Source organism: Parasteatoda tepidariorum, chromosome 1 (assembly GCF_043381705.1).
Source record: "Parasteatoda tepidariorum isolate YZ-2023 chromosome 1, CAS_Ptep_4.0, whole genome shotgun sequence".
NCBI classification, from domain to species: Eukaryota; Metazoa; Arthropoda; class Arachnida; order Araneae; family Theridiidae; genus Parasteatoda; species Parasteatoda tepidariorum.
In genome coordinates this window covers 30,919,286-30,936,518 of record NC_092204.1, presented here as the reverse complement: position 1 = coordinate 30,936,518, position 17,233 = coordinate 30,919,286, and the positions used below count along the sequence as shown (strand labels likewise).

Here is a 17,233-nt window from a genome sequence, read left to right as displayed (position 1 = left end):
TTACATAGTGTTAATCATATTTATTTATTACTTATTTTAGTTATTTATAAGTATTATTATAGTCTATGTATTATAAAATTTATCAATGTTTTTTAAGTTCAAATTTGTCATTTTGATTTGCGCTCGAAAAAATTGAAGGCAATACTATAGTGAGCTGAGATTTTTTTAAACAAGAAGCAGCGAGTTTCAAAATGTAATTAAATTTTTTCAAAATGTTATGATTATTTTTTAGTTCTTATTTAACAAAATAAAGTAAAATTTAATTTATTATTATTTATTTTAATTTTAAATATGCTTTCTTACATGAAAAGATGTATAAATACTTTTATATTTGAGTAAATAAAAAATATACGATAGAAAAAAATTTAATCTAAAGGCCCCAAAAATTTGAATGGCCTAGGGCCCCCGAGTACGCTTAATCAGGCACTGATCATAATCAATCTAACAAAGATGAGCTAATGCATAATTTTGAAAAACAAAGTTAATGGCATTAATTTTTAATAAATTTTTTTATTACAGGTACTCCAGGTACATCTAAAAATCATGATGAGAGCTTCCTTACTTCAAGGAAAAAAAGGAAAAGGAGGAATGATATCATTCTAAATGGGATTGATACCACTGATCAACTTTTAAAAAAATTCTGCTTAGAGCAAAATGAAGATGACAGCTTTGCCGACATGCTCAAGTTTTACATGAGAGACATTAAAAAAGAAAAAAAACTTGATCTACATATCAAAATATTAAACCTTGTAAAAGATGAATTAAAAAAAGAATAAATTGCTATTTAGAATTGTATAGTTGATTTCATTAGATTTAGTATAAGTTTGATATCGACAGGTTTGAGTGTCAATATGAAAAAAATATGAAGATTTTTGTTGGTACACGTGATGTAAACTTCTTAATCCTTTAAGGGGACACTTCAGTTTCAAAATAATTTTTTTTAAATATCAACCGATTTTAATGAAATTTTCACAGATTTTCTATTATGTAAGTAGGATGATATTTTCCAATTTTGAAGCAAAAATATTAATTAGTTCAAGATATATGAATAATTTTGTAATTTAATTACCCGATAAATATCAAAACTTCGAAATGTAACACGCGCACCAGTTTTCAACATATTTGTTCGAAACTTAACTCTAGTACAGTTTATATACATATAAATAAAATTGGATGTAATTGGACAAGTAAATATTTAATTCTTAGCAAATAAAAATGAAAAGACCTTAAAAAAATTTTAAATTTCAAATTTTAAAAAAATTTTTAAAGAAGTTTTAAAAACTTTTTAACTAAAATACAATATTCTATCACATCCATTTTTATTCGGCACATTTCACTGATAATTTTTAAAAAAGAATGAACAAGATTTGATAAAAATTCATGCGCAAGGAACATTTTGAAGTCTGAAAATTATCGTAAAACACATCATAGAGAAAAACAGATTTTAAAGATTAAAATGAATTTTGAAGAATTTAGTGAGATATATATGAATTTTAGAAGCATAGAATGGAAATAAAAACTGTTTTAAAGAGGTATGCAAAGATTTATTTAAATTTTGTGTTAATTATATAAAAAATGTGTCAATAGAAATAATGTACATAACATAAAATTTGTGCCTCATAATGCACAAATTCAGTCTTCAAAACATATCTTTTCACCCAACTCAATAAAAATTTTATGAAACAATTATTAGGTAAATCTCTAATTATAAAACAAAAATATTTAATGAATGCAATTATATTATTATTATTATACAGTCTTCTATGCTCGATAATTATAAAAGACATCAAAGCATCGCAGTAACAAAACATCAACTCTGTTATCATATACTTCTTCATATCATAATTTTTAGATGTGTATAGTTACTTTAGTGTTCAAAAATAATAAACAAGCTTTTTTAAAAATTGAACAAAAAATTTGTGGAATTTTCGTCAGAAAATTCTCGAGCAATGATTAATTAAATGAAAGTTTTTCCTAAACTTGGCAAATCAGCATAATACATATATTTCAAAATAAACAAAAAATCTGTTTTCAAATATTACAAGTTACTACTTGAGACTCATGTTACTTGTGAAAATTATTTTTATAACATGAAATAACACATAAATAATATTATAAAATGTGTTAAAAAGCATAAATTATGATACAGTCCACATTTTTCATTATGTATGCAAAATGTCAAAATGCACCAGCCTTATAAGTAGATTTTGTGTTTTTTTTCTGCGTTTGCTTAAATTTTTTTTCTCGACAATGATTTTTATATGTTTGCGAAGATTTTCTCTTTCTTTGAGATGCCCTTTTATTGTCACGAACCTTAGCATTCTTCAAAACCACAGGACTTAATTTTCCATTACGAATCGCCAAAGTTTTCTCACACCCAAAATTGTATTCACTTATAGCTAGTGAAACAGCATAATCAAGTCTTTTTCTCGAAACGAAAACCTCCTTGGGACACTTGCTCCATATTACACTATGGAGGCTCTCGTTTGCGTTTTGTGTCTTTGCCGACACGCAACGACTCAAAAGATCGGTTGATGCAAGACGCTGATAAACGGGGAGGATTTTCTCTACCACCTCTTCTGATAATTTAGTTTTCATTAATTTATGGCTTTGTGGTTTTACGGCTTGAGCTAAAGCCCTTTGGAAGAAACACCACGAGTCATCCCCTTTGGGGCACTTATTATGTTAGGGGTTTCGATCAGTGGACATACAGTGATATAAGGATGCAAACACTGCAGTCTTCATGGAATCGATGTTTGGTATATTTTCTTTGATAGCCTTACGATAATAATTTTGTAGTTTTTTAATCGTTTGTTCAGTTAGGCTACCAAGCTTTCGACCACCGAGTGTTACGCCTTTTATACTCCACTCCTTAACTTTATTTTTCAAACCAGTGCCTAACCTTTTTGAAACATGGTTGAGGCACTCCTCTTTCTCAATAATGCAATCAGGACCATAAACTTTAGCTTCATTTAGAGAAGTAAATGTCTTAGAATCTCCATCGCTCAGCATTGTTGAGTAGCGCATTCCACTGAAGCTCACAGAGCGCTTCCAAATTGCCATAGCTGCGGCAACCTCCATGTTTCCTGAAGGTCCCTCAAAATTTTTTTGGCACAAAGATTTGTGGCCTTCATACCAAATCGAGTACTCTGGACTCTCTGCTCCTAAATCTCGAGCTGCGGTTACACAGTCTGCACAATATTTTGACAATATCTCGTAGTCCAAGACTAAATTAGTCAACGAGTCTATCGCAATGCCAATGCCATAGTTGGAGGTATGGCCTCGCTTGTGCCAGGTGCCATCATAAGTAACTGTTATGTCCCGCACTGCTACATTATCGATCGTTATATTGGTATCAGAACTCATGTGAGCTTTTCGCACTGTTTCTTGTGATAAATTCAACACAGTCTTTTTTGAAATGTTCATTTTCTTTGCTTAATTCCTTGAGGCATTTAGAAAAAGTTGTAGAGTTCATATTGGCAACACCCATGTTCATGGAAAATGCTTCCATTGAAGCGTGACCCTTACCAAAGTAAAGAAATGACTTTACCATTTGACGGTTTACATCAAACTTTCTGCTGTATGGTTTTCGATGGCTTGAAAATGAAGAACCAAAACTTCTGGAGCAGGACTTACAATATACTTCTAATTTGACAGCATATCCAAAAGAGTCAAGAGAACGAACATCCAGACAACCTGTCCCAAATTCATCACAAGAAAGATTACGAAGTAATGGTGCAAAAGAAGATTTACTGATGATTATATAATCATTACTTGAACCTTGGGAAGTACTCTCATGTTGGGAATCAGATGAACAGACGTTTACTGAGGATGAAGAGACACTATTTTCATTTTCACTTGTGGTTTCAGCTATCTGATTGTTTGTTTCAGATAAATCTGAAACTGGAACCGATGAAGATTTAGCTTTGAAAGCCTCACTTCTTGCTTTATCAGCTTTAGTTCGCCTCCTTTTCGGCTTTCTCCAACGAGAACTAATGCTATGCATTGTTCAGGAAATAAACAAATATAATTAAAATTATATAAAAAGATGGTAATTCTATGTTTATCAGAATATTTAAAAAGAATATAGAGTATTAGTTCTGAAAAGAACTGTTGTTTTAAGTTTGTAAAGGTTCTAAATAGAATGTAAGCAAAACAACGTTGTAAACAAAAGTCGATTGTCAGTCAAAGTTGAAGTTAAATAATTATTGCCAGGTTCAAATTCAATACAAATGTAAAAAATATGAGGCTTACTAAGTAGCACCAAGCATTTACACACAAGAATCGAACCCTTCTCTTGTAGAATGATCGTGCAGACGATATTTACATTTTTGACAGGTACTGAAGTGGGCGTGGCACCATGTTTACAAGCATTCAAATGCTTATAACTTTGCAAAAAATGATTATTTTTCAAAATTTTTTTTTAAATTGAAGCCTGGTGCATATATTATTTTTTAGGATCAAAATTGAAAAATCGATTATTTGGTCGATTTTTGAGTTTTTCATCGTGAAGTGTCCCCTTAAATAACTTGAATGAAATCATTATGAAAATTATCTATATTTGTTCACAATACTCTNTTTATGAAAGAAGATAATTATTTTGATCGGAAAAGCGTGATGAGGAATACTAATACAATATTTTATGAATGCCTGTCCTTTTCATAATTAATTCATTATATTGTTATTAGAAATATTATATTTTCTTTTAAAAAAGGACATTTCTATTTTATTGGCATTTTCTCAGAATTAATTTCATAAAGGCAACCGAAATGTTAAATTAATTATAGATTGTATCTAAATATAATCTGAGGTTTTGAAACTCATCACTGGCTATAAAAAATACTAACTCGTGGAACCCCTGTAACTCTTCTCTTTCTCCCTTTCAACTCATTTTCATCCAATCAGAGATTTGCATTCATATTTCAGTTTATTACCCAATCAGCGCAACGGTTTCATTTTCTATAGCTCTCGCTTGTTTTCTTGGCATAGTATAAACGATAACATAAAACTTTGCTTTGCTTCACTTTTTCTGAAATTTATAAATTGAAAGTTAACCTTACTTATGAAAAAATACGTTCTTTAATACTAAAGTACTGAAAAGTAATATCTGGGCTTTACAGTTTTAATTTCTTTTTATTTGGAAGGAAGAACCGAAACTGTAGAAGACAGCTTTTCAGTTGTTGTTGCCATTTTCAAATTGCTGTTTATCAATAGAGTTAATTAATTTCGTAAATGAAAAGAAAAAAAATACAGTAATGCACACTTTTCACTGCATCAGAATGCAGTACGTATTGCATTAATAACATTTTCAATTCCCTTCATTCTTCAAATGAGTCCGCTTTATTAATCACCTCTCGAGACCGGTGGTGCGCTAACATTGACATCTGGGCCATTCTTATTGGATGCGATTTTCCGCTTGTGAAAAATCTCATACATACGAGTACCTTATTGGCAAGTTTTTCACATGTAAATATTTTCAACCAATCAGATTGTCGTTTATATGATCATGAAGTGAGAATGGACCTGTGTCTATTCGACTGCGTTGGAATTTTAGCATGCACCAATTGTATAAACGAAATGCTATAGAAAATGCATATGCGGATGTTTAACAAGTATAAATACTAACTCTGAATAAGCTGATACAGCGTAGAATACCAAATATTGACATAAAGAAAAAAACAAACGATTCTTTTTAAAAAACGAATTTGATGAATCGATTCACAAAAAAGAGTTGACTAAAATATCGATTCGTTTGTTTTACGCGCATCACTATATTATTCTCATATAAAAAAAATGCATACCTGCCAACTTTCACACGCCTTTTGCGCGAAATTTTATATTTTTATTTAAAGTGGTAGCAAATGTATGCTATCCTTACATTTAAAAACTTAATTTTTCATGTTTCTGTCTACCAGCATTCCTAAAAAAATAAAGCATACGCATTAATATGTAATACTAATATATGGATGTCTGTTTAAGAGTTTTCAAAATCAGAGTTTTTTTCTGTCTAAAATCTTAATTCAATTTCCATTTTTCTACCATTGGGAAAAATCAACCTCGAAAGGATTAAGAGTTGGCAGGTATGTAAATGCTAACAAATCAACCTCGAAAGGATTAAAAATTGGCAGGTATGTAAATGCTAACAATGAGCCTTTTGTGATGGCGCTTTCAAGTATTTTTCGAAAAATAGAACTGTTTGCTTAAAAAAAAAGCTAGGTAAAGATGTATCTCAAGATGAAGCGATTATTACTCAAGATGTAATAATCGTTTTTACTTTTCAGGAATCATCAATAGTATTCTGAGTTGGGAAGGCTTTGTACCATTCGCAAGATTGAGCTACATGGTGTACCTCATTCATCATGGTCTAATGTATATTTATACCGGGTCCATAAGGCAGTCAATGCAGTTCGGACATCGGACTATGGTAAGATCTTGTTCAAAAAAGACCATTAAATAAACGAAATCTTTAAAAAAAAATATGATAAATAGAGTTCCTAAAATACAATATCCTCCCAAATATAGAAACTATCTATTTGGGATTCATCTAATTTTCCAATTCCTTTTACTATATGGTTAAAGTAATATCTTATATCATAAGGGTGCTACGACCTGGAAAAATCAAAATGTATTAAATCATAGCTTTCATAACTACATACTCTCCAACAATTGCTGTTATCGTTAATTTATTTTTCTCAATAGTAGTGAAAAAAAAATCAGAAACTCATGAAACAAATTGAATTTCTTATAAACCATTTGCAGTTTTCTCCACACCTTAAAAAAATAAATGAGTGGTAGCAAAGATTTTTCAAGATTATTAAAAAATGCATAAATGTATTTTTTATTTGTGAATTACGAAATAATATCACAGTTATTTTTCGCACCCTTATATATTTCCACTTAAATTAAATATTTATTGATCTCTTAAAACATCTAGATATATCTCACTTTTTCTACGACTTAAAAAAAATTTCAGACCCTGGGAACCCTGTTTTACTAAATCTTAAGAAGATAGCTAAGTTTTTCCTTCTGTTGAATGCTTTGCTCTTGTACGCTGTCTCCGCTTCATTACAAAATTGCAATAACTCGAATATGATACAATTAAATGTAGTAGATGCTCTTTACACCTATTTTAACAGTTTATAATTAGTGGTAGAATAAATTCTTTTAATTCTGATTAATTAAAATTTTAATGCATTACATTTAATTGATACTACTAGAAAAATATTTTATGTATCTACAACACTTCTTTAGTTTTAGTAACTATATTTCTGAAATCAAAGTAGCAAGATCAAAAAGTTTTACTAATTGTACAAAGTAATGGAAAAACTCTATGTAAATAATCTTTCTTTTAGAAGCGAATGTTTTGTAAGATTTGGTGTGGTAAAACTGTTGGCACAATTTGAAATAAGTTTTTAGAAATAATGTCATTTTTAATCAAAATGATTTGTATTGAATAAAATGAGCATAAGAAGTTAAAAGCTTAATTTATAGCACTTTAGTGAGTTGTAATGCTATTTTTGTGTTTCGACTCGCATTTTGAAAAGTGTTAGTGCTAGGGGTAGGACAAAAATATAGAAAGACTTCTATATTAACTCTATGTAAACAATCATTCTTTTAGATGTAAATGTTGTGGAAGATTTTAAACTGTTGCAAAACTGTTGACACAGTTTGAAAGATCATGCTGTCATGCCTGGAGCTTTTAGAAGTGGGGTCCTTTTTACCTTTTTAAAATTTACATCGACCAACAGAGATGCCAACTGATCCGAAGTCGACAAAATATTTTAAAAAATGGTTGAGTAGGGTAAACCAACAGTGAAGGAACACTATCCAGTGAAGGAACATTTCATATATATTGATTAAAAATAAGAATTTGAAAGTTTTTCTTTCGATTGATTGGTAACAATAGCTTACTGCCAAACAATAGGAAGTCATCTAGCAATGTTTTGGATTACCTGGTCAAATAGACTTCTCTGGAAAAATTTTTGAATTTGTTATTATCTCTGCAACACCTTGTTTCTTTGAAAAAATTATAAGGTGAGTGTTTGTATTTATATGTTTGAAGTGGAATTAATTGCATGTAATAGTTTTATTTTTCTCACTGTGAAAAAGAGAATTCAAAATATAGTTATTGAAGTTACGTTTTATTTTTTTTAAGCATCATAGCATAATAAAGTACTGAGATAAGGGGGTGTTTATTCACTGGATCACCAAACGATGAAAAACCAGTGAAGGAACAAGTGTTCCTTTACTGGTTTTTTTTCTAAGTTAATGAAAATAAAAGATAAACTTTAATTTTCTTGTACCTTTAGTGATGTTCCGCATCAAAAGTATGTTAAAAATACGAAAAACAACTTCTAACCAGTGAGGGAACAGGCATGTTCCTTTACTGGGCATAGATTTCCCAGTGAATGAACAGTATGTGTTAATATGTTGACACTTTAATTTTCAATTCATGATTACAAAAAAAAGTTAACATTTTCCAAGTATTTATATGTTATAATTTCAAGAATAGGCTTGTTTTTAAATATTTGTATGGCTTATAAATTCAAAAAGAGCATTAAAAAAAAACCAAAATTAAGTGTTCCTTTACTGGGTGTTCATTCACTGGTAAAAGCTGTTCCTTCACTGGGTCTTCTTACTACTTGTTATTTGAACCTCCAAAACTTTAAAACAATATTGTGTAAGTTCTAAACAATTTTTTTACATAATTTGCAATTAGTAACAAATATGTTGACACTGTCATTTAACTAAAATTACGAATTTTGAAATTAATATGATTTTTTAAAAGGCAAGCGAAGCTTAAGTGTTCCTTCACTGGTTAGTTTACCCTACTACAAACTAAAATGTGCAGATTTTCGGTTACTTTTGCCAAGTTTAAAGAGGCCAACATGGCTTTACTTCAGGGATGAAAACTGTTCTCCGTTCTACAAAAATTTTAATAAATTGATAGCGAATTAAATAGTAAAACTTGCAGAAAGAGTATAATAACGCCTACTCTTTAGAGGTTTCACCCCGATATGAGTACAATAATGTTGCATTTCATATGATAATTTGAAGCTTTTTGAACTGCTTGAATCTTTTAATAATGATGCCTGATTCACCCATATAAAATTCGAATCAATCAAAATTCAAGGAACAGGGCCCGAGCTAAGGATTTCAAATTATTAGCCTGTAAATTCGACAACTGTCAAAAGTCTTAACCAAATACGAATCTTCATTTCAATATTTTATGATTAATTTTTTCCCCATAGAAAACTGTTTTTCGGTTGTTTGTTTCTGGCGTATATTATTTACACCCAAATCTAATCGTTTATGCATCAATACCGAAAATTACTGTAATCGTATCAATCACTGTAATCGTACCAACTACTGTAATCGTACTGTAAATGTATCAACGATACAGAAAATTACTGTAATTGAATAAAAATTTCGGATTTGTTTAGAAAAATTCATTTGGACGTAATTTCGAGGATCGAGTTAAATATATTTTTTTCTTTCCAGTGCAGTGGAAAAATTATTCGTCAAAACACATTTTTATTCGCCAAATTAACGATTTTATCGCATTTGGGAAGGTAACGAAAGCTTAGGACTTGAAAGAGGAAGTTAATAACTACTTATTAGCTTTAATATTAGCAATTTTATAAAAAAAAATTTACGGGATTGCAACATTTATAGTAGAATGCTTTTTTAATTTTAGTGGTATAAAAAAAGAAAATAAGTTTTTAACTACCTACCCTAATGTAGGTTGATGCAACTTTTATAGGAGTAAAATGGATCCTACTTCTGAAAGCTTCAAGCATGATTTTTCAAACTGTGACAACAATTTTGCCATTTAATATCTTCCCAAACATTTACTGCTGAAAGAAAAATTGTTTACTTACAGTTAGTGTTTCTTTTTTTTCTCCGAATCTTGTATATCATATTTAACTATTCTTATTTTGTCTGCTTTCCAGATCTTCATATTTCTCAATAATATGTTCCTCAGCTTCCTGACAGCTTTGGTGCTAGGTTTAATCTTCGAATCGCCTTTAATGGCATTACATAAAGCATTTTCTGATGGAAAGCTGAGAAAAAAAATTATGCCGGTCAATATAGCGAATGGAACTGCTATATATATGAATGCTGTGTGAATATTGAACTCTGTGAATATGAATGACTTATTTTTAAAGACGTCTTCATTGAGAAGTGTGTGTCAGTTTTTCATTCATGCTGTCTTAAATCCATTGGTAATTTCCAAACTGTTTTAACCATTCCTATGCTGTCAATCACAAGCTGTTTAATTAATAAAAAAATTTTAAAAAGTTAAGATTAAGAAAAAAATATCCAAATTTTAATGCATAGTAATGAGCAGATATCAATTAATTGTTTTGAAACATTGCAAATATGGAATTCATAACGTTTTATATTCCACCTATGCTCCAGATCAGGTGAGGAAAATTAATTCCTTTTCTTCAGATGTATTTATTGTTAAGAATCCTGAGAGATTTTCGATAAAAAGAAGAAAAAAACAATTCTTTTTATGTCATAATTTAAGTTAATGATGCAGAGATGCCAACTTGCTCCGAACAGCAAATGCATATTTTTAAGTGGTAGTTCAGCAATTCTATGCATCTGGAAAAGCAAGCAAAAGTAGTCAAATATTTCCAAAATTTACTTGGTAGTTATTTACCGTTTTTTAATTATTTTGGCGTGTCCGGAGCAGTTGGCATCTCTGATGATGTTGTAATCAATTCAGTACTAAACTTATTTATGTAAACAATAATCATACTTTTGTTTAATAAACAGGGATAACAAAACTTAAAATAGAGTATGCATAGTTTTTTAAGTTTACGAACGATTTCTAGTCATTATAAATATTTCTAATAGACAGTAGCTATTTTTTTAATTATGACTTTATACTAGAAAACTACACTACGAAATTATGCACAGAACTGAATATTAATATCGACGCAGATAATTAAGCTAAAATATTTCCGATGTTCTTTTATTTATTGATTTTTTTATATATATTGAAGTAGGTTATGAAAAATAAATACTGTCACATTTGAGCTCCTAAAATATGCTCCTTCCCCTGTAGAACTTCAAGGTCATTTTTTTAAAAGTTAAAAAAAAGTATGTTTTAAGGGATTTACCTAAAATAAAAACACCCTAAAATTTTGTTTTATCATATCATTAATGTATCGCTGCTTAATTATGGACATCCACTCGTTTCATGGAGCATTGTTGCGTTTCAGAGTTATGCTTTATCAAATAGTGAAAAAATTCAATTTTCAGCATTTTTCTGCCCTGATAATCTTAGTAGAACCCATTAATTTCTTTACTTAATATTAAAACTCACAGTTAGGACAAGCTCTGATACCCAGCACTTTCCAGGGATAATGATGCTCCTAATAGATAACTTTCATTCGAACTTTCAAAAAATTTTAAATCTACATTCAACTATTTTATTTTACTTCTTGTTGGTGAATGTATCGATAGACAGGTGCAAAAGAAAAAACAATGAAAGCTAGTCCCCTTTTCAAGAAGAAAAAAAAAAAACAAAGTTGCATAATGTTATGTTATAAATCACACCCCTTCTCATTTTTGACATAGTAATGATGGATCTTCCCCTTCTAAGTAAAATTTTTTTTATAAAGACTGTATAAGTAACAGAAACATATAATTAGGGAAGAATAAACACCCAGGCATTATAGCATGAAAAATAGAAAAAAATATGTTTTATTTAATAATGTATTTGTATAAAGTACTGTTAGAAATAAACAATAGAACATAAAATAATACACTTTGTTATTCATTTCTTATTATTTACTCATTTCTTCGCGTTACTTAATGACAGTCGTAAAATCAAATTTAAGGATACTAAAAAATCTACTTTTAATAGAGCTGGGGCATTTTTTTCACACAAGATTTCTTCACTTTTTTTCAGAAATGGACGACCAGTATTAAAACCTACTCGCCTTCGATTGAAATACAATGTACTTTTCCTTCATAACGCTGCTTTAAATATCAACTATTTTTTCCCGATATCAAACGCTATTAAATAAAATGTCTATCTGATTTAAATAAATCGAAGTTACTTTTATTTCAGAATATGGATCTCATAACTTCGGGTACATTTACTTCTGTTTTGTCAATTATTAAAATTAGTACTCTCCTGATTAACTTACCTAGTTGAAAATTCTTTTTAAATTCTTTTCAAATTAAGTATGTAATGCTGAATTTTATTTGTTTATTTTTAGAACAAAATCATTTCCTGTACATCTGCTCTAATTAAATGTAAAATTCTAGATCATGCTGCTTTGCTGCTGTGTTTCAAATGTTAAATATGTGAAGCAAAACTTCATTTTGTTGGTTTAGAAGTCGAACATTCTTTCCTTCCAGAAAAGCTTTATCTTTTAAAAATTTCTCAAAAAATTCACACCCTGAATTTTTCAGATGTTACATACATTATACCTACCATTAAATATTACGTTATTTAATCAAGCAGGCTTGCACTCAAGTAAGTAATTAATCAAGAAAATCTCAGAGGTTTTATCTCTAAGATTTACTTGAAAGAAGTTTATATCCTTGTGCAGTTCAGAAAAGATTATATGCTGTTTTTTCGATTTTTATGGTAAGGTATGTCAATTTTTTCATATGTTGAGAACTATCCATTTAGTAACATACGGTATCTAGCAGAAATGGCTGACAGCAAAAACAGTGACTTTCTTGGAGGTTAAATGTATCAGAAGACAACCTCCTCATTGTTTTTCCTTCCAATTTCAGAATAGAGTTCTTGAAAAATATTCTCCTTTTAATTGATTGTGATAGGAAAAAACAATCATTACTGTCTTAAAAAGGAGAAATGATGTGATTTCTAACAAAGCTTTTCATATCCATTTTAAAAATTTTTTTCTTGAAAATGGAAAGAAGTCCAATTGATTTTACTTTCCCACGTACAGCATTCACCGACAATATGGTACTGTTATTTTTTCTTTGAGAGACGATGCAGTTTTAAGATAAGCTAAATAAAAAAAATAGATTTTGCATTTTTTGAAAGCTTGAAAGGCTATATTTACTAAAAGTATCAATAACTCAAAGAAGTGTTGGGTCACAGAGCTTGAGTTAAAAGAAAACTTTGACTGAATTTTTCACTAACTTTGACATTACTCTTAAAAGCAGCAATGCCACATGGAAACGATAGTGCATGTCCATAACTAGACAGTGATATACTTAATATATGTTGATAATTTTGCTATCAAGATTTATAACACCAGATGGCGCTGAGCTCAAGCAATTTATTATTATTTTTTCTGCACTTCTTCAATTTCAGTTTACTTTTACCACTGAATCACGATGGAATAAAATTCATCTTAATCATTACAATTGTGTAATTATTATTTAATTTGAATCAATATATAGCAAAACAAAATACGGGCTGATTTTGCATTTTTTAGATACACTCCCTAAAACATACTTTTCACTTTTATAAAATGACCTTGAAATTTCAAATTTTCTTAAGGGGAGAGAAATTTTTTTAGTAGCTCAAGCTTGCACAATATTCATTTTTTACAGCCTACTTCAAAGCAATAAATATTAATAATATTACTAAATAAAGTCAATCGAAAAATATAACTATAGAAATTTCAGATTTTTGTCTTATTTTCTAAATAATAATTTTGTTTTTTTTATTAACTTCAATAATTTTTTCACCCATTTTAAAGTGTTTGTAATGGTGAGACAAAGCAATTTTTGCTTTTGAAACAACTATAACTGTATCTCCAAATAAAGTAACAGTACTTTCGTTTAGAGTTTTTCTCTTGTTGGGTTTTTTAAATGCTGTTTTAACAGCTTTAATATTTACTTTCGTAATTTTACTTAGGTTATTCGTAATAATAATCAAGACTCCTAAAATAAACAAAACTCTAAAGAAGCAGTATTTCTCTGCTAACGGTAGCCTCAAAGTAATTGATTTCTGCCAATCTCTTACTTAGAAATGCTTTTCTTTATTTTAACTCAGTTTTTTATTCTTTTAAGTATAAAAAAAGCTCAAACTATGTAACTAAATTAGGACACCTAATAGAAGTAACTTTATTATCTTTTCCTAAGAGCATTTGTTTACGGATCCAGAGGTACTTAATTCGTTCCCAGTGGGCAAGCTTTGAACCTCACTCTCTCACTCCTCAATTTAGTTCATGTCAATGTCCTCTTGTTGCTTACTAATGTCTAACGAAGATGTTAAGATGGCACTTTCATATCTTTCTAAGCTGTTACTCATGTAAGAAAGATAAATACATCGAGGTAAAGGCATTTTATTTTTACACTTTTTCTGTTAAGTATTATTAACAGTTACCTAATATATATTTACTAGTTGAAAATTTAGAAATGTTATGGCTAATATATATGTATATCACTTTTAAAAATAGTAATAGCCATTTTAAAAATTTTTCTCGGAAAAAATAAAATATGAATAAAATGCTCCTACTACAATTCTTCTACGTTTTCAGATTAAGTTTAACCCCTATTCTACTATTTGAAATCAAAATGGTAAAACAGGGCTCCCAAAGGTGCATCAAATTTTTTTAAAGCATTAGCAAAATTTATGCAGTAATATACAGTTCTTGTTTTCAAAATTTAATATAAAATTTTTCTTGATAACCACAAAGATTTAGAAACCTATTGCATGCATAGAAGCCTGGTTATTTAAATTGTAGTGGTTTCAAAATTAGGAAAACTTTAAATTGCTTTGATGAGTAGTTTGCTACCATTTGAAAATTTTTTGAAGGACCTTTGAGAGCCTTAATAACATTATGCTTTAGTCACCACTTTTTAAGTTTTTATGGGACGCTTCTATACTTGAATATTTTTTAACAGAAAAATAAGTAATCAACGAATAAACTTTAAATGATTATTACAAACATACAATAAATGATTGTGTGCTTTAAAGTATGAATCAAATATTTAATATAAAAAGTGTAAAAAATATGTAATCAGCATACTATCTAAAGCTTCATTCTAAGACTGATCGATACACCCCCCAAGACATTTATGCTGCAAAATATTTCTATTTCGAGCAGTAACGATATTTTTAAAAAAAAATTCTGCAAATATCTTATGTTTAACTAGCGTTCAATGTCAAAACCATTAATTTTAGTTCCTATCAGTGAGCAATCAAAATTAGTAATTTAAATATCGTCATACTTTGGACATCAAATATAATATGTTCTACCCGTTGGCATACAATTAAATCCTCCCTTCTTAGTAAGTGAGGAAACTAATGTAATGCAATCTTTACAAAGAGGTGTTGATCACCTCATTTGTCTAGATAGCATCATGTAATTTCTATAATCATAAAACTTATTCGTTGAATATATTCCTAAGTAAGATGTCGCTTTAAAGTTTCATGCCACCATATTTTTATAACATTTTTCAACTTATGGCAATTTAAATTAGTGAAAAAAAAATTTCTTTTTACCCATTGGCAAAATGGGTCTTTGTATGGATTTGATAGCGTCCTCAAACTTTTCAACTGTGTTAAAGAGTAATAGTAAACAGTGCGCATGCGTCGTCATTGCATGTGTTGCTATGGCGACCGCTGCTGTTTTCGTTTTTATTTTCACTAGCAAGCATTTTTATTGTATTTACATAATAATAATTTAAAGTATTTTATATTATTTTTATTATTAACGTATAATTACTGGCTTGACGGTGTTTTTAATATAAATATGAATGCTGAAGAAGGAACAGGAAAAGCGAAACGGAAAAGAGGAAAAACTGGTAGTAGAACTATTTCAAGAATAGATAATTCTTTCAGTCTTAAGAAGGAAAAGGATACAAACGATAACTCAGCATGGAAGATGATCAAATCCCTTAAATCGAATAATATCACAAATATGCCTCCTAACAGCGAAAATGGTAAAGTCTACTCAGACAAAGAAAAAAGCGAAATATTCGCTAATACAATAGAAGAACAATTTTCTCCTAACAATACACCAAATGATAATAGCTCAGATAAGCATGTCATATCTTTCTATAACAACTTCTTCAGCAACAATCAATTCAGCAATACTATGAATCCTACGGATCTGAAGAAAAGATTATATCTTTTTTTTTCGGTTTTTTTTATATATATATATATACATGAAATAACGGTGGATCCACACCGATATTTTTTAGTAAATTACTAGTCAAAAAAGCATGATTAATGAGTCCATGTTGTGCATAATCTTTTTTATTTAGTAGCGATGGTGAAAGCATACATCTCAGCCCCCTCCAAGCTGGAGATGGGGGGAGACCCATATCCCGTCTAAGCTGACGGATTATAGTTAGGCATGATAAACAACAAAAAGCCACGCAAAAACATTGCTCCTGCATTTTATAGGATGATTAAAAGTTGTGAAGAGGCCAGTCATCATTGCCTTTTCTGTATTCTTACGCCTCATCGAAATTGTTTATTACTCATAGAAAATCGTTTAATCTTTCCTTATATGGAAGTGAAAGATCTTANATTTTCAAATTGAAAGTAACTTTATCCAAAAAACAAAAGAGGGTGCCCATATTTACACCTTTTCCTCTATTCATTGGCATGTTTTTAGCCTTGAAGTCCCAAAATAGAATTTCTACCCTTATCCTTTACCAAAGATATTTTATGAAAACGAATAAGTTTTAATGCTTTTATTGATACAAAAGTATTTAATTTTTGTATTACATCCCCCCCCCCAATTTTTTTTTGGTAAGTCAAAAAAATAATAATAATAATAAAATTTAGAATACTACGAATTTATAAAATTTACGTTGGTATGACTGTCCTCTTTCCTACTATAAATAACATTTTTCCAATATGTGAAAAAAATTATTTACAGCAACAACAATAAAAACATAATAATACACTTTATCTGTTTAGTGAACTAAACAGAAAGAAAAATGAAACATTTTATATAAATATTCTACTAAACTTTTCAAAACTTTTTCACACAAAAATATACAAAATTTTCATGCAAAACGACCTGGACAACAAGTGTCATTTAATCAGAATTTACGATTCTGTATGGTTAAAAAAATATTCACAATTTTTATGTGAAAGAGGTGGACAATTAAGTGTTATTTAATCAGAATTTAAGATTCTGTGTGGTTAATGGGGTTATTTACTTGATGAAATTCTGTATTCCCCGTTAAAATGGAGGAAAACAGAGTTTCATGAAGCACTGTGAAATTGAGAGATCCAAACTGGATAAAACAAAAATAGTTTAGAAAG

The 17,233-nt window shown here is 29.4% G+C and overlaps 1 protein-coding gene across 1 annotated transcript in view; it reads left to right on the top strand.

Annotated features, from left to right (window-relative positions):
• The window catches only part of LOC122272709 (O-acyltransferase like protein-like), a 15,352-nt gene extending 3,747 nt beyond the window's left edge, over positions 1 to 11,605 (top strand). The window contains exons 3-4 of the mRNA XM_043056647.2: positions 6,282 to 6,424; positions 9,954 to 11,605. Coding sequence (XP_042912581.1) covers positions 6,282 to 6,424; positions 9,954 to 10,130 — 320 coding nt within the window. The 3' untranslated portion in view covers positions 10,131 to 11,605. The remainder of the gene's footprint in view (positions 1 to 6,281; positions 6,425 to 9,953) is intronic.
• Positions 11,606 to 17,233: the final 5,628 nt, after the last annotated feature.